The following is a 26,775-nucleotide window of genomic DNA, read 5'->3' as shown; positions in this document are numbered from 1 at the left end:
TTCTGATCTCAAAAAGTCATGTAGGTCGCTTTACAACATTACCCTTGCAAACAGTTGGGGAAAAGACAACAAAAATTGTCATTCGCAATCACTTCCACATAATTCCTTAATGCCAATGTACTACTTTCCTATTTCACTGGCAACATATGGCATTTAGTGTTTGAGAAGGAGCACGTAAGTGACATTTACTATGAAGGGCAACCGGAAATAGAAACGTCAAGCTCATTATCAAGACAACCTGCCGAGGGTGAAAAGTTAAGTGTTTCCATGGTTATCTATCAAGTACAATAGTGGCTTCTATTTAAGACGGACTTGTAGAGTCAAATCCCGGCTCCTACCTAACAAGCTGAATTGGCAAAACTAGCAAGTAAAATATCTGTGTATCATGATGTGTTTTAAAACATCGAACGTAAACATTAAAAATAAAAATTTGGAAGCAAAAGCGTGATCTAACATCCGTTTTTTTTATTTATTTTTTTAACAAAACCAGTATCTAAATGAATAAACATTATGTTGCTCCTGTGGGAGGGAGACATGACAGCGGCTTGGTGCCAAGTCGAAGCAAAACAAGAACCAGCTCTGAAAACAAACACAGCGTTTCGTGTGACAGCCTCGTCCCCCACCCCCCCCCGGTCTAACGTTCTCTCATGCAGCCACGCTCTGGTTGAGGAGTCCATCCAGGTACGATGCTGTGCAAAATAACGCTTGCAAAATTAAGTGCTTTTTGTCTCCGTGTTTGTTTTTGGAACTTTTGCGGTTTAGTGGTATACGACTACAATGTATTCATTTATAATTCCTATATATTATCTATAGATATATAAACATTACATGCTAACTGAATCTGTAATTTGCAATCTTTAAGGCTACTTTATAATTCCAATTATTTTTGCAGTCCGAGTCAAGCTTTTAAAATGACAGTGTCACATTAGAACTGGTTAAAAAACAAACAAACCCAAATGGGCACATCATCACTTGTATACTCAACACACAAAGTCTGCTCAAAGCAGTTTTGCCATCGCAATTTCTTTCTTAGTCAATAAACAAGCTACATTAAATTGTGGCCCAGCTAAGACATGAGCTCTCTCACAAAAAAAAAAAAAAGCATGTCTTCCCTTTTATTTTTTCAATTCCATTTTGGGCATTTTCAACAAGTCCGTGGCTATGAAGGGTGTGGGAGGGATGGGGTAGGTATTTGGGTGTGGAATTTTTCAAGTTTCTGGGTAAAACAACACTTTTATATACAGGGGATCCAGGGGGCCCGATATCACCCAGAAATCTTCCCCCTTACAAGTCACTAAATGGCCAATCTGGTTCCCAAATGTTTCCAATCTAGAGCACAATGGGAGGTAGAGCTCTTAAGTGTCGAGCTCCTCTCCTATGGAACCATCTTTCAGGCGTAGTCCGCAGGGCAGACACCTGCTCTACGCGCCAAGCTTCCTTTCCTCTATCTTCACCTTACCTCAACCTGTTTATTCAAGTAATAACATTACAGTCGCATGGATTGTTAGGTGTGCTGTTGTCTTATCACCATCCATATGGTATGCTGCTAAGATCTGATTTAGGCCTTATCTCTTTCCCCCCTTGTGGCTGGTGCACCCTGCTTCTTGATGGACGCCTTCATATTCATCCACTGGTTATCGGCGGTGGTGAGGCTGGGGACGGTGGCGTTCCGAGCGGACTAATGGCGTCACGGTCGCTGTTGGGACTGTTACTGTTGTTACCATCAACCTCTCTATCCTGTGTTCTTTCTCTCTCTGTTCCACTACTCTGTCTTTACATCTCAAATCAACTGGTCGAATCAGATGTTTGCCCCAAAGAGCCTTGGTTCTGTTCAGTTTCCTTGCCTCTGTCGCCGGGTGCTGGCTCACGTCTTGATCTGCTCCATGTGTAAAATGTCTTTAGGTTTGCACTTGTTGTGAATTGACACTTCATGTATGGAATGTTTTAGGGCGGACTGGATGTCCTTGAATGATAAAGATGTTAATAAATGACTACTGTTCCGACTGTAAGGAAAGAAAAAAAAAAATTGCTCTGCGGTTTTCTGTAAGGTCATGTAACAGCAGATTTGCGTGATAAAAACGCACGTGGGATTAAACATTGACAGGGGGATTGAAAAGGCTTTTACATTGCACATTGTTGTGCAGTCCTGCGAGCGCTTCACCATGAGCACCTTCGCGGACATCCTCAAAGAGATTGGCGAGTTCGGCTTGTTCCAGAAACGCTTGGTGGCGGCCTTGTGCATCCCCAACATCTTCGTCGCCTTCGATATCATCAGTCAGGTCTTCACGGGCCTCGACTTCCCAAACTACTGCAACACCGACTGGATCCTGGATCGGGCGGATGCCAACCTGACCCTGGAGAGGCAGAAGGAGCTCACCATCCCCGTGAGTTCCCATGGAAGCTTCCAGAGCTGCCTCATGTTCGCGCCGGTCGCCTCCGATCTGGAAACCATCGAGCTGTACGGCTTGGACGCGACCACGGGCTGCCTCAATGGATCCAAGCTTGAGGTGCCACCCGGGGCGTCCAGCATTATGACAGAGGTGGGACAAGGATGGTCGCCACGGCAACAGTGAACTGCCTTACCATGTTTGTCATGCGTTTGCTCTTTGTTTCTCCATCAGTTTAATCTTGTGTGTGACAGAAAAACCTTGATTGAGGCGTCTCAGTCTATTTACATGGCCGGACTTCTGATTGGAGCCTTCGTGTCAGGCGCCATGGCTGACAGGTACATTACATAGCTGACAGTAGACTATCGTCAAATACCTACAGCAGGTGCATGCCACAATGTGGATATGTGGCCATCGGAGGACGGGGGTGGAAACACTCCGCCCCCAAAAAATCAGGGTGCAATACATGCCTAGGTTTGGCAAGCTCAAGTAAACCAATATTCATCTCGATAAATTGCATTCATTATATATTTTTGTTTTTTAGGTTTGGTCGCCGCTTTGTGGTTTTGCTCAGCATTCTTCTTCTTTTCGCGTTTGGCGTCACCGCGGCGTTCTCTCCCAACGTCTACGTTTATGTTGTTTTCAAGTTCCTGTGTGGTGTGTCCATGGCGGGAATCCTAACCAATTCATTCGTGATAGGTGAGTGGTGTGGATCCAGTATGAAAAGCTTTAGGTCCTTGACACTGTTCCAATATGTTGTCCACTTTGGCGCTCCATGGCATTTTTATCAAAAGAGGATCTGTTCTTGACAAAACACCCACCTGAAATCTTGGTACTACCATCAGTGATGAAAACTGACTTCATAGAACAGGCGTTGTGAGTGATAAGACAGTGATAAAACTTTACACCTACTTACTTCAGGTTGTTCAAAGTCTTCAAGGGGAAGATTATAATGCTGGACAACTCTCCAAAGCATCCGCTGAATTGACTTTTGCGGATGCCGAGTTCCAGTACACCCGTCCAGATAGACTTTCCAGTCCAATTAAAAACCCAAGATCGAGACTGCTGGCTTTAGATTAGGCGCCAGGGAACCTGAGTCAGCAAGGGAGGGATGTAAAAGGGTCACTGGGACCAAACACCATGACGTCTGTTTTCTTTTCATTGAAATCCACCACATTCAGTGCCATCCAGGCCTTGATTTCCTCCAGACAGGACAAAAGTGGCCGTAATGAGAAAGCGTCCTTTTTGCTCAGTGGGACATACTGTACTGTCGATCAGACTGCATGGCAGAGAAAGGAACTGCCATACTTTCCTAGGATGGAACCAAGGAGCAGAAAATGCAAACAGTCATGAAAAACAGCAGGGGCCCCAAAATGGAATCCTGTGGCGCACCATACCACATTGGGGCAGGAAAGATATGCTTCCAAAAACTGCAAAGCCGAAGCACTCAAATACTGGCGGCCTGACGTCCGTACGATAGGTTTCAATGGAGTCTTTTTCAATCGCAAAATTAGTTTCAGAATCCAAACATCTTTTTCCACAATGCCACCATTTCTTTTCAATGTTGAAACTTAATTGCAATTTCAATTACTTTTGTTTCACTGTGAAGGTGGCGAGTGGTGCGACTCGTCCAAGTTTGCCTTCTGCACCATCATCAGTCACAGTTTTTATCCCATTGGTCTCATGCTATTGTCCGGCCTCGCCTATTTGATCCGTGACTGGAGGATCCTCCAACTGGCCCTCTACAGCCCACTTCTTGTTGTCCTGGCCACCTTTTACTGGTCCGTACCATCAGCTAACAGTTGGCCACATAAACATTTATATGAGAAAATAGTAAAGGTCATTTCCATGGATTCCACTTCAGGATTCTCCCAGAATCAGCTCGGTGGCTCATCACTCAGGGCAGGAAGGAGGAGGCCGTGAAGGAGGTGCGCAGAGCGGCAAAAGTCAACAGGAAGAAAGTGTCGCAAAGTCTGCTAGACAAGGTAGAGCCCAACACAAACCTCAACCATACTGCTCAGCTCGGATGTATACAAAACCAAACAAATGTGGAATGGAAAGGTTGGAAGTGCTTTTCAAACTTGTAAGTCAAGGTACCACTGTACTTGTGTTGAAATTGTTTACTAAAAACTACAGTGTTTTTGCCCAAAAAATAAATAAAATACAGAAAATCTAATGTCCTGTGATTGTAGATCGAGGTGGATGAGACACCCAACAGAGGCAGCATGTTGGACATCTTCAGGATACCATATCTTAGAAAACGAGCGCTTCTCATGGGCTACGTCTGGTGAGGATTTAACACCTAAAAGCGCACTGTGCTCAACATGAGAGTTGACAAAAATTATGAGAGTTCCTCAATGTGTACAACAGGTTTGGAATCAGCGTGATGTACTACGGCCTGAGCCTGAACGTTGGCAACTTCGGACTGAACATCTACCTGACGCAGTTGGTCTTTGGCCTGGTGGAGATCCCCGCCCGTCTGGGTTCTTTGCAGCTCATCGGGCGCTTCGGGAGGCGACGGTGTGAGGCCATGTTGTTATTGATTGGAGGGAGCGCTTGCCTCTCCATTATCGCCGTGCCCAAAGGTAACCTTAACACACAGCGACTTCTCTGATTTTTTTTCTTGAATATTTCTTTGATTATATTATGTGTGTGACGTTCGGCTTGTCCTGTAACGTTAATCTAAATATGCAAGTTTTATCTTGAATATAAGACTTTTTCTGGAAAATGCTGTGCGTGACTTTTCATCTTCGAAATATGTCACTTTTTAACCTGACTATATGCAATTATTTATGTTGTAAATACTTGACTTTCTTCACATATACAGTATATGACTGTCTCAAATATGACTTTATATCCCAAAATGCTACTAAGTCTAATAAATATACAACTTTATCTAGAAAATATTGAACTCTATTGTCAAAAATGATCAGACTTAAAAAAATATATATTTTTAAAATTTTTCTTGATTTTTTCCCCCTTGAAAATAAACACCGTACATTTCAAAAATCTTGAAACTACACAACTTGTGCCCAGTAAAATACACCACTTTTGTCTTTTTTTTCTCCAAAATATATGACTTCCCTGTGCATCACTTATGTACTTTATTATTTGTGATATTTGTCTCCCATAGCTGTGTTTCCCTCCAACTTATTTCAGACCTTCCTGTTGTTGCGACGGTCATTGCCATCCTTGGGAAATTTGCCTCCACTGGCTGCTACTGCATCGTTTATGTTTACACAGCAGAGTTGTACCCCACCATACTAAGGTAGGTAGGTAACCTCCAGGGTTTCAATCGGTTATGCCGTTGTACCTAAAAAGTATGGCAACAGCTACGAAATATATTTGTTTGATTTGATTAATCTCACAATTATCTCACTGATTAATCGAATTATTGGATGAAAATGTGAAACGACAAAATGTCCATGCAAAGTGCTGGTAATGTTGTGCTCAATTTGAGGTACCCATCTTCCACACAATAATATCTGTGACTTTGTGTGTGTGTGTGGCTTTGGAAGACGGGGCCTGGCCTGGTGAGTGATGTGGGTGTGAGCGAATGAGAGTGTAGAGTTGCCTGTTGTGCGGTCAGGTTAGCGGGTGGCTGTTAACTGGCTGTCAAATTGTTTGCGTTATCCGATTAATCATTTGGGCTCTAAGTGAAGGGGTCGCAGAAATTGGGTTAAAAATCGATTCGTTTTCAAATGCTGCTGGCGTTTTGTGTGTTGCTAGGCAGAGTGGCGTAGGTCTGAACTCCATGTGCGCTCGCGTGGGAGGCATCCTGGCCCCACTCATAAGGCTCCTGAGCGTCTACCATGACTCCATCCCCATGTTGGTGTACGGCATCATACCTATTAGCGCGGTGGGCCTCTGTCTGCTGCTGCCAGAGACCCTCAACGCCGAACTTCAGGAGCAGGTCGCGCTGAAGTGAGTTGACAAATGCTACGAAAACAACAGAGACACGAATTATGTTTTTTTGTTGTTGTTTTTTTAACATTGCAATGTTTTTTTTTTCTAGGAATAATCACAAAGGATATATACAGGGTGAAGAAAAATGAGGCAAAATCACAGCATTGTGGTTTATATGGACAATTAGAAGCGCTTGCTCTGTTGTTGTGGCAAAAAGCAGCTCATCAACGCACAGCACCAGATGATTTTGTCAAGAAGGTGCACTCAATTTGCTCACACGCCGTGTCCAGGAATGATATTAACTTATTTGTATTTTGTCTATTGGACCTACTTCCTGGCCACAAATTATTACTCTGTGAGAACGTTGTACCAATTTCATGGGACTTTTGGGGAGGTCATTGTTGAAGATGGATCACAACAGAGGACCTAAAGATGAAGTGGTACACCTTAGTCAATAAACTTTTAATAAAATTATCATTTCATGTGCATGTTATATCGATATTGTGGCCATGTCATGGCTAGGTCTCCATAGTGATATTTGTTCTGCACACCTGCTTACATTGACTTTTTAAATGCTGGCAAGAAAATTGGCTCTGTGCTCACAGAATCGTCTGAAATTAAACAACTAAATCTTTAGTTATCTACTTATTCATGAAACATGTCATGAAGCAAGCTACTCTGCACTTCCTCCCCACACAAAGGTAGCGGAACAACTGTGGGGGCACCTCACCTCCCCACTTTTTGGCCTGCCTTTGATGTACTCCTTTGCTCTTTTTAGTACATTTTCACACTCCTTAGTTATTGCACTCAGATCAGTAGCATAATGACATGTAGCAACCCATGAGAGTAACATGAACAATTTGTTACACGAGAGTTAAATGTAATTTAGGAGATATGACACATCTGTGAGCTTGATGGATTATCTCGGCAAAGGAGAAGGGCAAACTAAAACAGATTTAGACAGATTTGTGAACAACATTTAAGTGAAAATTGACCTTTTCCCTTCTGCACGGAAAAAATATATTTTTTTGTTGAGTTCATGAGAAATAGGAGCAAAAATGAGTGTTTCTTTTATATTTTAGTTTTGTGTAATTACAGCACAATCTGTTACAAAATGTCTTGATTTATTACATTGAGGGTTAACAGACATTTATGAAACTGAGGAAAAACAAATGATTCAGATTTTATTTTTGGAGGGTAATTATGATTTTTTTTTCTCCTTCAAACCCAGTTGTTAAGTATGGAAGATTTGAAATATGGTTGGTCAAAAGTGTTTGTTATTTGGCCAGTAGATGGCAGCAAAATGTCAAGCTAAGATGACAATGTGAGCCCCTAAAGATACGTGCAAGTGGGTTGTCTGCCTCTACATTTAATGGAGCCGTGCACAATTGCAAAACCTGCTTTTACTTATCAAAAAAAAAAAAACTCCACCTCATCTATCACCAAGTCAATTTTGGTGTGAAAATTACACAATCCTCGTTTTCCTCCCCTTTCATGCGGGGGTGAGATTGATTGGCCGGCTTGAAGACTGCCAGACATACAAAACACAGTGTAAGACAGATTACTTTTCAGGGCCATTTTCCAAACGAGTGTTTGTTATTGCTGTGGAGGATTCTCTTCAGCTGCTTTTTCCACTGCAAGAAGGATGACTCAGATTTCCACGGTGCGCCAAGGTCATTTGGACACTTAAACCTGAGTTAAAACACGCCGTGGACTGGCGGCTCGCAAGTGAAAAATGGCCAATTGTGACCGTTTGTCACTGTCATGCTCGTGGCTTCAAACAAGCCGGGGCAGTCTTTCCCAAACTTTATAAGGTGTGCATCCCCTTTGACATCCTGACAGATGGTGCACCCACTCTCCTGTACATATACTTAAAAAAGTTCAAAGAAAGCCTTTTGGATGCTTTTAGAGCAGTCTTTCCACATCCTAACAGAGTGCGCACCACCGCACACCCACTCCCCAGCACTTGCAATCAATAAAAGTCAAAACGTTTGTATAATTTGCCCCAACTCTTGAAGGGGGTACGTGGCTTAAAAAAAGTTTAGAGAAATTGCTTGTAAAACATCCAAAGGTGTTTGTTTTGACTTTTATTGAGTGTGTGCGCCATAGAAGAGGTGCGCCAACTCTGTTGGAATGGAATGTTGAAAGGGGTGTGTAGCTGAAAAAGGCTGGGGAAAGCTGCTCTTAAAGTATCCATATGTCTTTGTTGTGACTTTTTTTTGTGCACTGTAAAGGAGGTGCGCCAATTTTGCCGTGCTCAATGAGGATGAGTGAAGTCAAAGGTTTTGGAAAAGACTGCTCGTAAGTATCGTAAGAGTATGTTTTAAATTTTTTTTAGGGCGGGTGCGGGAGTAGGGGGGCAACTCTGTTGGGATGTATTTACTTGAAGATTAATGATGGTTGTGCTGGAGACTAGTACAGGCAAAAAGCAAAGTGGAATATTTTTCCAATCAATTATTCTATTGAGCAATTGAATAATTGATACAATTTTATTTTACATTAAAGTTAATTATAAAACTTTTTTTTTTCCTGATTAGTGTTTATTAACAAATTATTGATGTTTATTTGGTATTATTTAGTGATTAAAAAAAACAAGGAATATCACATGAGAGGGATGAATGTACCTTTTTGAAACTGATTCAGTCACTGGTTCAGTCATTGAGTTGCAAAGTAAAAGCAGCAGTTTGCAAATGTCTTATTTTGATTAAACAAAAAAGATCATCGGTCTGCTTTCATGAAGCGCTACAGAAACCAGAAAATAATAGGATTTGAACAATTTGAAGTTAATGTCTCTCATCGATAGCCCGATTATTAAAATAGTTGCTAATTCATTCGATAACGGATTAGTTGTCGATTAATCGACTAATTTTGACACCTCTACTTGACAGCGTCACGCGCAAGGGGGGGGGACGCCTGCTCATTAATTTGAAATCAATGTGAGCATCTGTCAGCTTAAGGGAGGGAGGGCGGGAGCTTGGTTGTGTGTGTCCGTGTGTGTGTGTGTGTGTGTGTGTGTGTGTGCGTCTGCCACAACATTGTCGGCGAGAGCCTCCATCCGCGCATTCGCCTGTGCGCAATGGCACCGAGTGCACCAGGCAGCCCACAGTCGCCGCGCTACTGCCGCGCATACACGGACGCGAGGACCAGACAAGTTGAAACTCCGTACGAATGTTGCTTGCTTCTCCTCCATGGGATCTCATGATTTCTCCAGCGGGAAACACTAAGAGGTAGGCTTATTCTTTTTAAATGACAGTATGATTAGTTTCTCGATGGGCTTTAATGGCTTTCTTTGGACTAGGGGGTCTAATTATTCCCACGTCTAATGAATTCTTTCCAGGCAAGGTGATGGTTAAGCCAGATATGACGTTGCCATTTAATTGGATTTCAGCATTGTGTTAATTAATGAAGACTCCATGGCAAAGATTTCACTCTTTTGTGCTAGTTTGAATGTGCATGCGCGTGTGTGTGTGTCAAAGGGAAATGAGTTTCCATTAGCTCCACGGTGCAGGTGTGCGTGTGAAAGGACAGACAGATATTTACATTCTAGGTAAAGTATGCGAATGAATAAATGATTGATTACATGGCATACCCATATATATATATATATATATATATATATAGGGACGGGGGGGGGTGAGGTCGGTGGGTGAACAATATTTTTGTTTTTAAAATATTCCGTTTCAATATAGTACTGTATGCTGTTTTTTGGTTCAAAAAGTGAAAATTGTATGCTCTATGAGTTCGTCACACAGTCTTTAACTGCTTCAGTTTTGATGATCATGGCAGAAAGACACAAAAAAAATTCCAGTGTTTCAAAAAATTGGAATATTTCATGTGTCTGTTTCTCTTCTGTCATCTGCTTCTTGACAATACAACACACATTTTCAACGGGGGTCAAAACTGACGAGTTTGCTAGCCAATCAAGAGCTTGACTGTACTTGTGTGGCTATCAAACCAAGTGTTGGTAGTTTTGGCTTTGTGGGCAGGAGCCAAATTCTGCTGGAAAACAGAATCAATGTTTCCAAAAAGTTTCTTTGGCAGCATGAACATTTTCCGAGTAGACGGCTGCGTTGACTGCGACCTTAATAAAAGACAATGGACCCACAGCAACAAATGACACGGCTCCCCAAACTACTTAAATATCTGTTGCTTAAAGTGTAAAAGCAGTGCCCATGAATGGTATTTGCTAGCCCATCTATGGCACGTTGCATTGTTTGTTAGCATTAAGCTAAGCGGGCTTTGGTTACTTGAAATACACAAAAGTAAGCGTTATTGTTATATACCCACTCATCCAATTCTTTGAAGACACTGAGACAAGATCCAGTGAGAAATGAGAGAACGCTCAGCAAGGTGCTGCTTTCCCCGACGAGATTTGTGTTGAGAGTTGAGGTTGTGAGCGTCATTGCACTGCAGCCAGACGGCGAGAGGCTCTATTTGGTCACAAAGGTGAGGATGGATGGAGTGCAAACAGCAGCCAGACACACATCATCGGAATGCTTTATGGCCCCTCCCTCTTTCCCCGCCTTGATGCCAGCCGTCTCATTAATTGCTTCTAAAAGATCTTCATGGGTGTTGGCATCAGTCCTTAAGATGTCTGCTGATGGACACAACATTTTATTTGATTTATTTTGCCGCATCTCCACTCACATCAGTCCATCTCTTTTCTGCACACTTTTAGGCTCAGCAGGGAGCTAATTCTGGCTGACTTGGGGCAAGAGGTGACGTGCAGCCACAGGGTTGACGCTTACAGTATTGTCGAGTGACACAAGGAAAGAGAAGCGGGTGTGTCTGGACATTATGGGCTCAAGTTTCGTGAATGGTTTAAGTCCTGCGCGGCACGCAGCATAACTGCGCAGCGGCGGGGCGGACCCAATGTTGGTCATTGTGTCGAAAATGAGCGGGAGGTCTGCGCCGCTGAGGCAGTGGCCACAGAGAGTGTCCATACGTTCTATGCATGTACAGAATGGTCCTGTATGTTGACAATACGACACTGACAAACACAGTTGCCCGTACAGGTCTGCCAAACGTGTCACCCCCCCATGTCGGCGGGACATGGCGATGCTTAGCAAAGCAGAGCAGCCATGGTGGAACGCGTCGGACGAGCGCAACGGCAGCGCCGAGGCGTCGGAGGCGGACGGCGGGCGCAACTACTACGCCATGCTCTACTCCCTGCTCATCCTGGCCATCGTGTTCGGCAATGTGCTGGTGTGCCTGGCCGTGCTGAGGGAGCGCTCCCTGCAGACCACCACCAACTACCTGGTGGTCAGCCTGGCTGTGGCCGACCTGCTGGTGGCCTCGCTCGTCATGCCCTGGGCCGTCTACCTGGAGGTAAGACACTCTTGTCTTTTTTGCTCCGACTTGATTTGATTCCAGTCATACCGGTGGTGTTTGATGCGATGTTTGCTCGCAACGACAGACTTGGGGCGGATTCCCTTGGGCACGATCAACCCCCACCAAAAAAAATAAAAATAAACTGACAAAAGTAGTGTTGTTTAACAAGCTGACCCCTGGACCACCACTGTCCATTTGTAATGCATCAAAGAAGCCCAAATTTATATAAGGCTACGGACGAATTTATATAAGGCTACAGACAAATTTATATAAGGCTACAGACGAATTTATATAAGGCTACAGATGAATTTGTATAAGGCTACAGACGGGGAACAATATGATCACCCTCCCCGAAGGCGGATGTTTATCCACTCGAGGTCTAAAATTGAGACGGCCCTAAATAAAGTTTGCACTCTGTCAGCAGAACGCTTCGTCTTCGCCCAGAGTTCAGACGATTGAGCGGCAGGCAGGAGGGAGCAAATTAACAGGCCGCGCCAAAAGATAGATGGCCGACTTTAAGCGGGCGCTCCATTTTGTGCGGGAGTGCACTCCCTCATTACAAATTCAAACGGGAGAAATGACTCACTAGGACGTCAAATTTTCACTCGGAGGCAATTTAAAGGGCATGGCGAATGGGCCCCGCAAGAGGTAATCTGTGGAATTGGATTAACCTGTGATTGGACGGCGGTCTGCTCCCAGGCGTCGACGCTCGTCGTAACACGCCGGCATGGACGGCGCGGCTGATCTACGAGCCGCGCTCGAAGGCCGCGGCGAGCGAGCGTTCACTTTGCACCAAACCACTGGCGCCAACCACTGCATCACTGCTATGTCCCGTCTAGAGTGACAAAAAAACGCACCTCATTTTGCCATTTTATTCAACCATTATTGCCGCCTCCACAAGGCGTTGGCACAAAACGTCCGAGCCCAGGCGATCATGCTTCCCGCCAGCTTCCCCTCCCTAATTGATGGCGCCCAGTCCCTTCCCCCTTTGCGTCCCAACAATCGGCGCACCCGCTGAGTCGCTTTGCACAGCGAGAGCTCGACATGACAAACGCCCACAAAGTGTGTGTGTGGGGGGGCACGGTTTTCCCACACTGCACGTACAATGCTCAATATCTCAATGTGTGTGTGCGTGTACGTGTGCGTGTGTTATGGCTGGATGGAGGGTGGGCGATGGAAGCACCGGTCAGCCATGTCATAATTTCTAGGAGTTTTCCCCACAACTACTCGCAAACACCATCGACAGAATATATTGTTTTAGGGTCGGGCCGATTTGATGGATTAATTAGAATTAAAACCATTTAGTAGTTGCTGCACTGATGTGCCGGCCTAACACAAACGACAAGGCTGCAAACAGAGAGGAGCAAGCTTACAAAAGCGGCCAGCGTTGCAAATTTAATGATTTGGTCGCTATAGTTAGCGGCTTTTCTTCATCTTTCCTGATTGAAACAAAGGGAAACGCCATCAATCCAGGACAGCCTACCCCCGCAAAAACATGAAAAAATACATCATGTGTTTTTAGTGAGAAAAACTGCTTACAACAACATACAGTAATGATACTTTGAAATAGAATGTAAATAATTGAACAGTTTAGCCATATTTTTTGGCTTCAATTTAAAGGACGTGATGGCCCTTCTGGTGTGCCCCGTCTCGGCCACCCGGAGGCAGTATAAGCTAGACATACAGTCAAAACTGTCGTTTTTAGCAGAGGACAAACGATAGATGGCTGTGAGTATTGCTTTATTTTTAAGTTCTTATTTTAAGGCCATATTGCCCAGCCTTAGAATAGATATTACAGGGCACAACATCGAACAGCTCACAAAAGGTCAAGCTTGTCACTTGTTGGTGGGGGAAAAAAATGGTTGGACTGTCCCTTTAAGACACAACCGTAAAGAGCAGTAGGCGATGGGCGGAAATAGGGTGGTCATCACGGAGATAACATCAAGAGGTAAACACAAGCGGGAATTATGTTTGCCTGTGTGTGCGCAGACGCGTGCGTGTGTGTGTGTAGACCCAAATACTCTACTGTATATAGTGCCACTGGAATCCATTAATCACACCAGTGACAGTTATTCACCAAGCATTATGTCGCCTAGAATGTAAGCTTTCATTTCCTTCATTGCCGCTTAGCTGAAAATGCTAAATGTTAATTCATAACATCCTTCCGTGAAGGCCTCATCAGTGGACGGAAACTGCGGGGACCGAGGCGCATCATGGTATTGTTTCTGAGGATTGCGACTACTATACAATGTGATGTATTTTTACGATTTAAGGAAATGGAAAACGTCAGCTTGCGAGAATGTTACGCTGACAAAATCCGATTTACAAAAAAAATAAAAAATAAAAAATTGTAGTTGTATGGATAAAGATGTATTCTTCATGAAAAGCTATAATGAGAAAAAAGGGGGTATGAATAATTTTTGGCTTGACTGTGTGTATATATATATATATATATATATATATATATATATATATATATATATATACATACATATATATATATACATATATATACATACATATATATATATATACATATATATACATATATATATATATATATATATATACATATATACATACATATATATATATATATATATATATATATAGTATATACTGTAGATAGATGGATAGATAGATAGAAATAATTGTATGATTATTTAAAAACGATATGATAGTTCAGATGTTTTAATGTTAAATGAATGGCAAAATCTGAGGGCTAAGCATGGACCCTTGAGGCACACCAAATGAGGCACAACACCTCAATAAGATCGAATTGGCATCCCTTACTTTGACTTTTTGTCATGAAATGTGCTCACTTTTGAGGGAATGGAATTTCTACGGAGCACGTCAATTGATTTTAACTCGGCTTCCTCGGCGCGCTCCACGGACACCCGACGTGACAAATGTGCGGCCTAATCTTGGGTGTGTGTTCCACGCAGGTGGTCGGCGGCGCCTGGCTTTTCAGCCGCCTCTACTGTAACGTCTTCGTCACGCTGGATGTGATGATGTGCACCGCCAGCATCCTCAACCTGTGCGCAATCAGCATCGACAGGTGATTGTGTGTGCGTTTGTGTGTTGTGTGCGCGACAGACGTCAGTACTTATCCACAGTTGCCATGGCAATACTTGTGGAAATGTCAAACGTAATTCCGCATTTCAAAGTGTGGTCGGATTTGTGTGTGTGTGTGTGTTTGTCGTGTTGCCAAGTGAAAATGGGGAAGACCTGGTGTGTTTGTTGTTGGGTTGAAGTCTGGGATAAGGGAGTTTTTCACACAATAGTTTACTTGTTCAAATTGACAAGAATAAACATGCATTTTGGGGGAAATGTCACAACTCTGAGAATAAAATCATACTGTTACGACAATAACATTTTTAGGCATAAATACAATTTTACAATTTTATGTGGGTATAGAAAAAGAATAAATGTCTCTTTTCTGACTTTAAAATGTTAAGCGAATAAAGTATGTTTTCAATAAAAAGTCATAATATGAAATGGTTTTCATTGTTTGCGGCTTATTACTCCTACTTTTGTGGAATTACAACTTTGTTCTCATTACATGACAACTTTTTTTTCTTAGTTTGGTAAAATAATCATAAAACTAAAAGTACAACTTTCCCAATTGTAATATTATGACTTGTTGACTTTTTCCTCTCTTGTAAAATTATGACTTTGGTTTGTAAAATTATTCTCATAAAAGTATGATTTTTCTCAGAATTCTGGATTATTTTGCTTTGGAAAATGGTGACATTTTTGTTATGACGTTTTTCACGTGAATTGCAGTTATTTTCGTGAAAGCGCAAACGCCTACATTTGAAAAATTACGGCATTTTTCTCGTTCAATAATAATCTTATGAATTTACTTTTTTCTAAGTTTGGAACTTGTCACTCCTACTTTTGCAGAATTACAACTTTACTGTCATTCGATGACCATTTTTTTTCCAGTTTTCTAAATCACTCATAACACTAAAATCCCAAATCCTACATTAGTAATACCACGACTTACCCTTCATATGATTTTTTTTTTTACCTCATAAAATACGTTTCGTGTCCCTTAGGGGCTTGGGAAAAAAGGTTCGCACCCCTGATTTCCCCCCGTGTGGCGCTTGCGTAAGTCACCTTGATGATTCAAAGGTGAACACTCTGAAGTTTCATACGAGTCAAATTTATATTCAGTGGACCATATTTGCCTCGTGAAGAACTGCGAGCATCCTTTGATCAATTCTCCAGTGACTCACTATGAGTGGACCGGCTGCTTTTATTCTACCAGACGGCACACAGCTTAAAAAAGTACCGCTGGAGGAGTATTGGTGTGTGTGCGTATGCCCCGCATTTGGCCCCAGAGAGAAGCCCAAGTAATTAGTCCGATGAGGATAAACAATCATGGCAGCGAGCTGGCCCCAAACGGCGTAATGCACCATTCGCGTTGGCTCCGGGTCGGCCGTTAATTGCTGCCTCTTCCACAGCAACATTCACAAACTCATTACACACACTTCCTGTCGGGTACGCCCCTTTAAAGTCCCAAATCAACACGCCGATTGATCAAGGCCGCAAATTGTTTGGCTCGCCACGGTCGGTCTTCGTATTTCTCACAGCGGTGTTTTGTTGTTGGATTTTTCTTTTGTGGGTGGATTATTTTCTGAAATGGTCGAATGCAGGGATTATGTGAGATATAATCTAAGACACCTCCAGAGTGTGCTGTAACATAAAGAAACATTCATTACATTATGAAAATAAAATCAAAGGAAAATTACTCAAAAGTCAAAGTGGTAATACTATGAGTACAAATCACATTGTTTTACTGCAAACTAATACAAGATTTTAAAAATGTTTTTATACAATACAATAAGTATAAAGACCCTTTACTAATAAGATTACAACTTTGTTTCTTAGAGAATTATGACTAAAAGTTTTTCTCGTGCATTTTCGACTGCTTGTATGTATGATTTTGGTCAAATTAAAAGGGTTCTCTTTGAAATGATGACTTTTTAAAAGTATGACTTTTTTTCTGGTAAATCAAAACGCATAAGATAACGTTTTTAAAATTCAACTTTTTCTTGTGAACGATTGACTATTCCTATGAAATATTAGCTTTTTTTCTTATAAAAACATGACCTTTTTCCATTCAAAATGATCACTTTCTCGCATAAATAACGACTTTGTCCTGTAGAATTCCAAAATGTCAATTTTTTCTCGTAAAATAACTTTTTATCTCTATCCATTTGAAAAACAATCATTTTAACTTCTTTTAAAATTGACCCTTTTTTTCTTGTAAAATCGCAACTTTTTTCTCATGTGAAATTAGGAAATTTTCTGGTAGAATGACCATTTTTTCATGTAAAAATTTCGACTTGCTTTTCAAAAAACATTTCTTTTCTTGTCAACTTGTGACTTTTGCCTCACAGCTTGGGAACGTGTCCTCCTAAAAACATTTTTTTTTTTTGTGTCTGTGTGCGTGCAGGTACACAGCGGTGGTGATGCCCGTGTTGTACAACACGACGCACCGCTCTCGCAAGAGAGTGTTCGCAATGATCGCCACCGTCTGGGTGCTGGCCTTTGCCGTGTCGTGCCCCTTGCTGTTCGGCTTCAACACCACAGGTCAGCTCCTCGTCAAGCACATCAGCACCGACGGAAACGTGGCGGCGGCACAGATTTGCTCGGCGGGTTCAAAAAACGCATTCCCAGTTCCTTCACGCAACCCACAAAAGTGTTCCGATGCTGTGAACTCGGTTGACATAATGAGCACACGGTGGTGTTGTCATTGTGTTACTTTAAATGTCTTGGAGCTATTTTGAGATGATCGAATTTTGCCCCCAGTCTTACTTAGTAGCCCGTCTTCAGGCAAGAAATCTAAATAGTGCAATGATGAGAGGTTTTGTTATAAAAGTATGAGACTAAGGTTGTATTCAGAACAAGAAAAAGCCATGGGGTCATGGGAACTGAGTTGTAATACTACGAGGGGGTGGAGGGGGGTAAATCGGAGAGTCACGAGAATGAAGTATTGTTAAGGAAAGTGTCGTAAAGTTCAGAGAGAAAAAAATGACATTCAAATGAAAATTACAGAAATAATGTGATTATATTGAGTGAATGGAAAAAAAATCCACAATGTGACAGTGTGAGACCAAGAGCCACCACGTATGTTTTATAAAGTCAGGACTTTTTTTCCTGGTAGTTTTCAATTTAAAAACGCAAAATTCCTACTTTTTTTTGGTGAATTTGACACATTTATTTTCGTAAAAGTATACAATTTGTACATTTGTAAAAGCACTATTTTATTCTCGCAAAATTATGAATTTTTGTTGGGGAAAATTTTCAGTGCATCTGTATTCTCTTACATTTTTTCTAAAATTTCTTTTAAAATAACAACCTTCTCGTAAGAGTCCAATTTTCTTCTTGTCGTGCCCACACGCCCAGAGTCCCCCCACCCCGCATTAATCCCCCCCTTTAGTCTCACAAAATTGTGATTTTTCATGGAACAATTTCTATCATGATTCCTATATAATTTCTGCCTCTGAAGCAACTTAACTACAAAAGGCATAAATATATTTTGGGGGGGGGGGGGGCAAGCTCTACTGTAGAGCTACAAACTCCAGTAACCCAGCTGATTATTGTCTTTATCGCTGTTGTCTGAAGCCAACCAGGCTGGCTGACTAAAACGCAGCCTCATTTGTCTTGTGAATGAACTTCCCCGAGAAGCGTAACATCGCCAGTCGTTATTGCCGAGCCAATAACAACACACGCGCATTGCTGCAAACCGCAATGGGGAGCGGTGGCCAGTGCACACAATTCAAAGATACGTGGACATACATGGCCGCGTTTCGCTCCATTCCTCAATCAGCGGCAAACAATGGGCGGGAATATGATGGGGGTTCACGCCGGGTGCAGCGTCCATCACCATCATTATCGCCATCCACAAACAAACACTTCCAATTAACTCATCAGTCAGTCTTTGTGGCCAGATATCAAGCAAGAAAAAGTCACAACAATGTAGAAAAAGTCTCAATGTTACGAGAATAAAGTCTGATTTTTTTTCTCCCCCCCCAAAAAGTTGGAATATAATCAGAGACAAATTGGAATGTTACAGGAATAAAGTTGTATTTTATATAAGAAAAAATGAACAGAATTTTTTAGAACTAACTTGTAATGGTACAAGGAGGAACTTGTATTTTTAAATAAAAAAGTCAGAATATCAAAAATTTGAATAGCACAGGAATAAAGAATGTTGTGAATGTGAATGTGAAAATTCTTTCACCTAAGTAAACGCAACATACTGGGACCTACAACCGCCACAATTTATTCTCAGATTGTGACTTTTTTTTTTCAAATGCATTCACATAAAAGCGCAAACTGTGTCCTTTATGATCATTTTGTGCATTTGCACATCTGACTGACTAGATGAATGCTTTCAAGTATTCCGCACATGTATGCGCAGTCATCTCGGCCACGGCTCACTTGTAGCTTGTAACCTGTTACTATTGTTTGATGTCGTTCAAGACAGCTCGAGTAATTGTCGTTGTAATTGTCGCGACGGTGAATACGCTTTATCATCGCTGCCATCCTCCTCCCCCTTGTGTGCTATTGATCAATGGGGTAGGCAATCATTTCCAGTGATTTTGGCACATAAAGTACACCGCACATATTTAACAGGAGAGCTGGCGAATGAGAACGTGTGATCCCAACGCTGCTAGCATGATGTCGAAGGCAATCACGCCCACAGTAATAAGCTGCGAGCCAGAGGGTACAGTTGAGTACGCGGCGAGAATATCAAGCAGGGAAGATTGAGGAAGCCAAGCCCAGGTCAAATTGAGCCACTGAGATCTTAAGAGTGGGCAATTTCCACTTCTGTCTTTTTGTCCATTTTCGTCTAATGAGAGAAAAGGTCGACATTGATTAATCGACGACATCATAGATATTTCTTCAGTTGTCAACTCCACAGCCCCGACTCACTCATCCAATCATATTCAGATTTCTTCACAGTATCGCAGATATGTTTATACATTCCATTTTTTAGGACTCAGAACACATTTGACAACTTTACAAACTATTTGCAAGCTATTTAGTAGTAGTATTTAGTAGTGAGTGCGTGCATGCATGTGAGTATGTGCGTTTGTATGTGACATAGTTTGTGTTTTTTTTTATTCCCCTTTTCTCCACCCATTCCCTTAAAAAAAACATAGTTGACGGAGCTTCTTTTTAGGCTTCCCATTGATGCCATTTTGTCACGTCAACGGCGCTCAAAAAGTTAAACGTTTAGTCATCATTACGGAGTGGTCAAGACAACATGTCGACTGGTCGGTTGAAGCCCTTTAAATTGCTCTCTTCGAAAACAACAAAAATGGAGTTAGCCCACTCTAGTTCTGAGTGGCTCAATAGCGCGTTTTTGTTTCTCCAGACGACCCCACGGTGTGCTCCATCTCCAACCCCGACTTTGTGGTCTACTCGTCGGTGGTGTCCTTCTACCTGCCCTTCATGGTCACGCTGCTGGTCTACATCCGCATCTACGTCTTCCTTCGCATGAGGAGGAAAAGGATCACCTTCAGCCAGGCCACCGGGAAAGTGCAGCCCGGCTCCACGCCGCCCTATGTGGTCAGAGCTTTTTATTTTTATTTTTATTTTTATTTCATCACGCCCTCCAGCTAAATTATCTTTTTAAGTAATGACTTCATTTAAGTCGTGATGGAACCTCAAAAGTCCACTTCCCTGCAATGCGAGGGAACTTTTCCGTCAGTTTTGGTAGTCTTTTTTTTCCCGTCAAAGAAGTCCATCTATGGAGTAATTTTCTATTACGCTTGTCCGTATTAGAGTCTCGGGTGAGCTGGAACCCATCCCAGCTGATTTGGGGGCAAGAGGTGGGGTACACTCTGGTCTTGACTATGAGGCAGACATGCTAACCTCCGTACTGCTATTAGCATATTTTAACAGCCTGATATTAATCTGCTAAATTCTGAGATTTTACTGAATGGAAACTAAAGACGTTAAATTGACGAAATAATGAAAAAGAAGAACTTTTATTGAAGCTGACACGGGGATGTAATTGTCAGATGGGGGTATTGAGCGTCGTGCGCGTGAATAACAATTGCATTATGCATCAAATTCACCTTTAAATTGGACCCTTCCTTTCACATCCAATAGACTCACATAAAACACACACACGCGCACACACACCACGTACATTATGTGACCTTCACCGACGCAAAACTAAATGTGTAATCACGCTGATGGACAGCGACAAGCAGTCCTGCAGTATGATATCATTATAATAGGAAAGCAGTTATTTGGCCTCAGTAGGGAAAAAAGTCATTTGAAGGAAACTGCATCACCCAAACTACAACAAAAAACAAACAAAAAAAAGCTGACGTCAATGGGTACTGTTTACCACGGCTTAAGTCAATCATCGTTCTCTATTAGGCTGAACGCCCCAGATATATTATTAATAAACATTCAAATTAGACAATGTGTCCCAGTTACATCCATCATTCCAGTGCAGGTTGTGATAAACACTGGCTATTTTTAAAATGGGCTTGATCGAAGTCCAAAGTCCACATGGACTAATTTTACTACAGAGTCATTCTTATTGGCTGACGCCCATGTCACTCACCAGGCCATGTGCCGCTTTTTAAAGCTACACAAACTCGAAGCTACGGACATGACAGTGTTGACAAAAAGTCTTTAAATGCCCATTTTGGTTGTTTGATTACGTGAAATCATTTTTTATCCGATCACTCGACTCATCGATGGGATAATCGTACAAGAAAGAGGGGGTGACAGATTAGCGTCCAGATGATAAAACAATCTACTTACCTCTCTCATCCGACAGGAGACCTGCTTACAGGACGACGCGGCCAAGACCAACCACGACTTGTCACCTATAAGGATCAAAGTGGTGAGTGTTATTATATTATTATTATTATTTATACTGTAATTTTCCTTTATAGTACCAATTTTCCTGTTTTCTTTTAGAAAGAGGACTATTTAAAATTAGCATGCGACTTCTCCACGTTTCCGATGTTGTTTTGTTCCCGGCAGCAGTGCGTGGAGCCCTCGGGCCCGTCCAAGTCCGACCTGCTGTCGGGATGTCTGTGGCGCAAACGGCCCAAAACGGGACCCGTGGAGAACTCGGCGCTACCCCCGGTGGACACGCAGAACTACTGCAGCATAAGCCACGCCTCTTGCGGCCGCACCGAGTTGGACGTGGAGCGAGACGAGGTAGCGCCGGGGTCCGGGAGCAGTGGGGCGAGGGCGGCGGAGAACAGCCGGCAGGTGGCGCTGTCAGTGGGCGTGAGTTGCGAGGTGAAGGATCTTTCCAACGGACGAACGCACACCACGCTGCGGCCGCTCAACACCAACAACCCCAGATTCAGGAGCATGCACGCCCGCGAGAAGAAAGCCACCCAGATGCTGGCCATCGTGCTCGGTGACTAACTTTTTTTTAGAGATCACAGCCGCGTTCTTGTAAAAAAGAAAAAAAAAAAAAAAAAGAAAAAAAAAAGAAATATGAACTTTGTTTATAAAGTTTTCCTCATAATTTTATATAATTTTTTTGCTTCCAATATTACGAGTCTCTTTTCATAAAATTTGAGGGCTTTTGTTGTTGCCTTTATTACTGTAAAATTCAGACTTTGATCTCATTTTCTCAACTTGATTCTGAAAATAATAATCCCTATTTTGGCTTTTGTGCTAAAAATATGACGTTTCTTTTTTCCTCTTACCTTTTCAGGGGTGTTCCTCATTTGCTGGTTGCCCTTCTTCGTCACGCACATCCTGAACACGCACTGCAGGACGTGCGAGGTCCCCCCGGGCCTCTACAGCGCCTTCACCTGGCTGGGCTACGTCAACAGCGCCCTCAACCCCGTCATATACACCACCTTCAACGTGGAGTTCCGCAGGGCCTTCATCAAGATCCTCAGCTGCTGAGAAAGAAAAAGAGAAGAGAACAGAAAAACTCACTTTTTCTTGCTCAGCGCGGACAAAAGTCGGATTGTTTTTGTATTTTATTTCGGGAAAAAGGGCTGGATCGAGCCAACTTTTTGTGGACGTCTTTGTGCCAACGTTGTATTGCCTTTTTGCACTGTGTGGACTAACTCGTGTCATACACACATACCCCCGCCCTACAGTGCATACAAACGTGCAAAATCATTGGAATATAAAAATTGGAGGACGTTTTTTTTTTTTTTTTCCCCTGTTTGTTGGCAAACGTCCGTGTGGTATTGCGACACAACCCACGCGGTCATCTGCAAAACTCAACTACAGGGTCCATTGAGTGTTGTAAATAAAGACCTGATTACACAGTCCAAACACATGCTGTGATGTTATTCACATGCTAATAATGATGTGGGAAGAACCAACGGGAGTGAATATGACTATGGGTAATAGGATTTTTTTTTTTTTTCTTAAACACAGGGATGAACAAAATAGGATGTGTCATACAGACCTCCACCACGGTTGAAATGTCACATAAATGTATGAATATGAGTGCCTCAGAGTGAACATAAGAACAAAAGGATTGCAACAGTTTGTTTTAAGGAGCAAGGAGAAAAGGGTGCAAAAAAAAACTACCCCCCCGCCCCCGACCATACACCATTTCATGGGTTTTTGTATTTTGATTAGTTTGTTAGCTAGCAGGCTACTTCCTGATTCACGGAGAACACAAGATAAAAGGGCCGCACCGTTTGGAATCCTGGGGCGGACACTCCCATTTGACTCAAAGAGCGAAGAGAGAAAATAATCCCTCCCAAAAAATAATCATGGTGTTCTACTTTGTTAGCTAACAGCCTAATTCCTGGTTTACAAAGGACACAAGGTGAAATGACCACACGATTTTGGATTTGGAGACAGGGGGGAACATTTCCTTTTAGCCTTCTAGCTAACAAACCCAAGGTGAAAAGACTGTACCATTTTGGATTCTGGTGCTTGGTTCCATTTTGACTTAAAGTGCAAAAAGAGAGAATAAATTTCACCCAAAAAAAACAAGGGGTTCTGTATTTTTATTAGTTTGCTAGCTAACAGGATACTTCCTGGTTCACAGAGGACCAAAGGTGAAATGACTTTTTTTCTTCTGTTTTTACATTGTCATTATGGAGTGTTGTGTGTAGAATTTTGAAGGAATTAATTAAATTTAATCTATTTTGGGAAAAGGCTGTAACATAAGCTCCTGCCTTTTTCGTTTTGGCTCTTGGCTGAGGTCAAATGCTGATAAAGAAGTGGAGTGGGAGTATTAGGATTAGAATAACTTCATATGAATTCTTACTTTTTCAGAAAGCCCAAACACATGAGACGACTCATGATTCCTGACTATTATTTTTTTAGTACTTTGCAATGTATGCTGAAAATCCACTCGCTTCATTATCACTGAAGAAAGTGGCAATGTTCAGCCAGCACTTTCTTTTTTTTCCCCATTTCCCCACTTGGAAAAGCGTGTGAAATTAATATTTAATAACCAAGTGCATATTTAAGAGGATGTAATCAGGACGTACAGTATGAACCCATCACCATGGTGATGAGCACTGACTTTTTCCCAAAGCATCCCCCCGCCCCCCCCCCCACACACACACACCTGACTGCTTTAATTGAATTTGAATATGGATGAAGTGTAGCTGATGCAGCTCTAAAGTCACTTTATTCATTCACAAGACCTTGTGGACTTGCATTAAGAGCGTTTTGCGAGTCATCAAACTTAGCTGTTGTTGTCAGTCCAACAGTCTACTGGTAATGATCAACACACCTACCAAGTTTCATGTTGCCAAGTCAAACAGGCTACGAGGCCTGAATTTTGAATTACTGGGTTGCAATCAAGCCAATTTTTGGGCAAATTGAAAGTAAATTCTAACCGGCAAGGGGAAAATTCATGAATATGGATGATGGATGGATTGCCCTGAGAATAAGGGCGAAGAAACAAATCAATTTCTATCTCAGAGGCCTGTAAACATTCTATCCACAAATGCTCCTAATACATAATAATGAACATTTGTTCAATGCTTGCATCATAATTCTTTGTAAATTTAGCTTGGCCGTCAGAGGACTTTACAACAACAGAAAAAGCTTCCCTGGCGTAAATGGAGGGGAATATATTAAGGCGAGGCCCCGAGTCGCTCTCAAGTTGCACTTTTCATCTTTGCCATATTAAAATAGCTGCGAGGATCTCACACGCGCGCACGCACTGATAATGTTACTGTTCACTTCTCAGCAAAAAACAGATTTGCGGCGTTCACGCCAGCGCGGGGAAGGAAAAAGGTTAGCAGGTCATTAAAAACAAGAGATTCTTCCTTTGGGAGTATGAATTCGCTCATCTAATTTCATGGCAATCTGCTTCGGACATCACGAGAGCGCAATGTGTGCGCGTGTGCATAGTAGACATTTGCTCCCGGAGGTGCGCCCTTGCTCTAATGGAAAGTTAACGCATGTGGAATCTTAAAAAAAAATGTGACGCCGCATGAAAAAGAAGGCGGCGTCGTGTAAGAGGCAGGTGAAATGGGGTGTGTTTATAAGAGCTGACAAGCTCGGCAGCTTCACGTTCCATTTGACCGCTGTCACGATGCAGTGCATCACACTCGGAGGGCTTTGCGGCAATTTTGATACCTCTCGAAATCACATGGACGGAAAATATATTCGAACAACAAACGCAAGAATTTTGTATAGCAAATCCACTTGTAACTAGTTAAAAAAAAAAAAACTATAGCTATAGTAAGTGTCCTTAAATGATGGGGACACCCGGTTGCTAGTATAGCGTTAAAAAAACCCAACAACAACTAAAATAGCTCGCCCGAGGCAACGCAATTGTTAAACACTCATCTTGATGTCGCTCTGCAGACCGAATGTAAAATGGCTTTCAAGTTAAATCAATAGAAATCCTGCATGTGTGTGTCCTACGCTTCCCCCAGTGACAAGTTAACACCATTAAAATGTAATTAATGCGCGGTTTGCCCCCGGGGCGACTTACAAACCTTGGAACGCGGCAGGCGCTTAAAGCGGATCCAAGTGTACGTGTAGTTGTTCACGTGGCACAGTCAACACACGCGTCTAAACTGTCCCATTAATTTGATACGCTCCTAAACCCGTACAATGTGTTACCTCCCGTCAATTTGCTCTCAAACGCATAGATCGTATATAAGAAAAGTCGAATGGATGACACGAATGCCGAGTGACTTCGACACAAGAAAATAAAGCCAAATTGTGTCTGAGTCACATTGCAGTGATTGATCACTTCAGCTTTCCTCTACATTTCCAACAGCACTTTGGGAGCTTCACCTCCGATGGGATGCAAATCTTCTGGAGTTGCTGCACGCAACTCACACCTACTACACACACGTACACACTGTGATAAGACGCTCGGCACAGGAGCCACGAACGCGCGGAGGCCTCAAGAGGAAGCGGCTGCTCCGTGACTTCCATTCATTAGCGGCCACTCAGGATAGATTGGAGGTGTCTATTAGTGGGAATAATTATATTCCCGGGTTATAATTTATATGTGGGTTGAGGGGGGCGTTTGGGAAATTAGTCCAAGGAAAAGATGAAGGGATCAGGAAGAGGAATGACGGGAAGCTTCCCGGAGAAAAAAAAGAGCACACAATGAAGGCAAAGCGTGCGCGTAGGCTACGCGGCACACTCTGGAGAGCTCCCGTTCGCTGTGTTCCTTCAGATGTTCTTCGCCGCGTCAGATTAAAGGGCAAACGCTGCCGCTGCCCTGAGAATTTGCATCACAATGTCGCTCTTATCTGCAGGGCCACGAGATAATGAGCGCGGGAGAAAGAGGCCGGACATCTGGGTTAAATCTTGCTGGTACAGTGGATTTCAAAAAAATGAAAATGTCTTCACATCCTTGTTCGAACGCCAGTTTTTTTGTGATACAAAAAAAACGACACCAAGATAAATGATTTCAGAACTTTTTCCGCTATCAATGTGACCTATCACCTGTAGAACTGAATTTCAATGGGAAGGGGAAAGCAAAAAGAACTGAATTGATGTGATTGCGCAACTGCGTGCACCCTCTCGTAACTGGGGATTGAGGGTTTGTTCAGAATTAAACAATCATGTTTAGGTGGGAGTCAGCTGCCACCATTTAAAGTGCTAAACCCCAAATAGAGTTCAGATGTTCTAGTAGCCTTTCACTGTAGTCACATTTTACCGGCACAATCCATGGTCCACAGACAGC

General features: G+C 42.5%; 2 protein-coding genes and 1 pseudogene across 8 annotated transcripts in view; 2 read left to right on the top strand and 1 right to left on the bottom strand.

Annotated features, from left to right (window-relative positions):
- Window positions 1-22,533, bottom strand: part of cry-dash (cryptochrome DASH) — a 45,061-nt gene extending 22,528 nt beyond the window's left edge. For 3 of the 6 annotated variants that reach the window (XM_086020519.1, XM_086020516.1, XM_086020523.1), the window contains exons 1-4: window positions 22,337-22,533; window positions 21,429-21,493; window positions 6,236-6,326; window positions 4,825-4,977 (exon numbers count right to left, since the gene is read on the bottom strand). The gene's annotated coding sequence lies outside the window, so the exon portion shown is untranslated. Of the gene's footprint in view, window positions 1-4,824; window positions 4,978-6,235; window positions 6,327-12,295; window positions 12,432-21,428; window positions 21,494-22,336 lie in introns of those variants that run through there. The other 3 variants (XM_086020521.1, XM_086020522.1, XM_086020524.1) reach the window with 3 other exon arrangements.
- On the top strand, window positions 639-6,408 carry LOC147127297 (solute carrier family 22 member 13-like; annotated as a pseudogene). Its single transcript, XR_015084569.1, has 11 exons — window positions 639-681; window positions 2,145-2,540; window positions 2,622-2,725; window positions 2,932-3,086; window positions 3,997-4,168; window positions 4,252-4,372; window positions 4,580-4,674; window positions 4,758-4,972; window positions 5,547-5,655; window positions 6,117-6,354; window positions 6,403-6,408. The product of XR_015084569.1 is annotated as a solute carrier family 22 member 13-like (transcript).
- drd3 (dopamine receptor D3) lies at window positions 9,378-23,557 on the top strand. Its single transcript, XM_086020527.1, has 8 exons — window positions 9,378-9,520; window positions 11,309-11,621; window positions 14,570-14,682; window positions 17,089-17,225; window positions 20,020-20,213; window positions 21,445-21,510; window positions 21,654-22,041; window positions 22,345-23,557. The coding sequence occupies exons 1-8, from the start codon at window positions 9,462-9,464 to the stop codon at window positions 22,539-22,541; spliced, it is 1,467 nt and encodes a 488-aa protein (XP_085876653.1). The 5' UTR covers window positions 9,378-9,461; the 3' UTR covers window positions 22,542-23,557.
- Window positions 23,558-26,775: the final 3,218 nt, after the last annotated feature.

Source organism: Filicampus tigris, chromosome 21 (genome assembly GCF_054856515.1).
Source record: "Filicampus tigris isolate MCC_2025a chromosome 21, RoL_Ftig_1.0, whole genome shotgun sequence".
In the NCBI taxonomy this organism is placed as follows: domain Eukaryota; kingdom Metazoa; phylum Chordata; class Actinopteri; order Syngnathiformes; family Syngnathidae; genus Filicampus; species Filicampus tigris.
The sequence above is the reverse complement of the archived record's forward strand: the minus strand, read 5'-3'. Positions and strand labels throughout refer to the sequence as shown.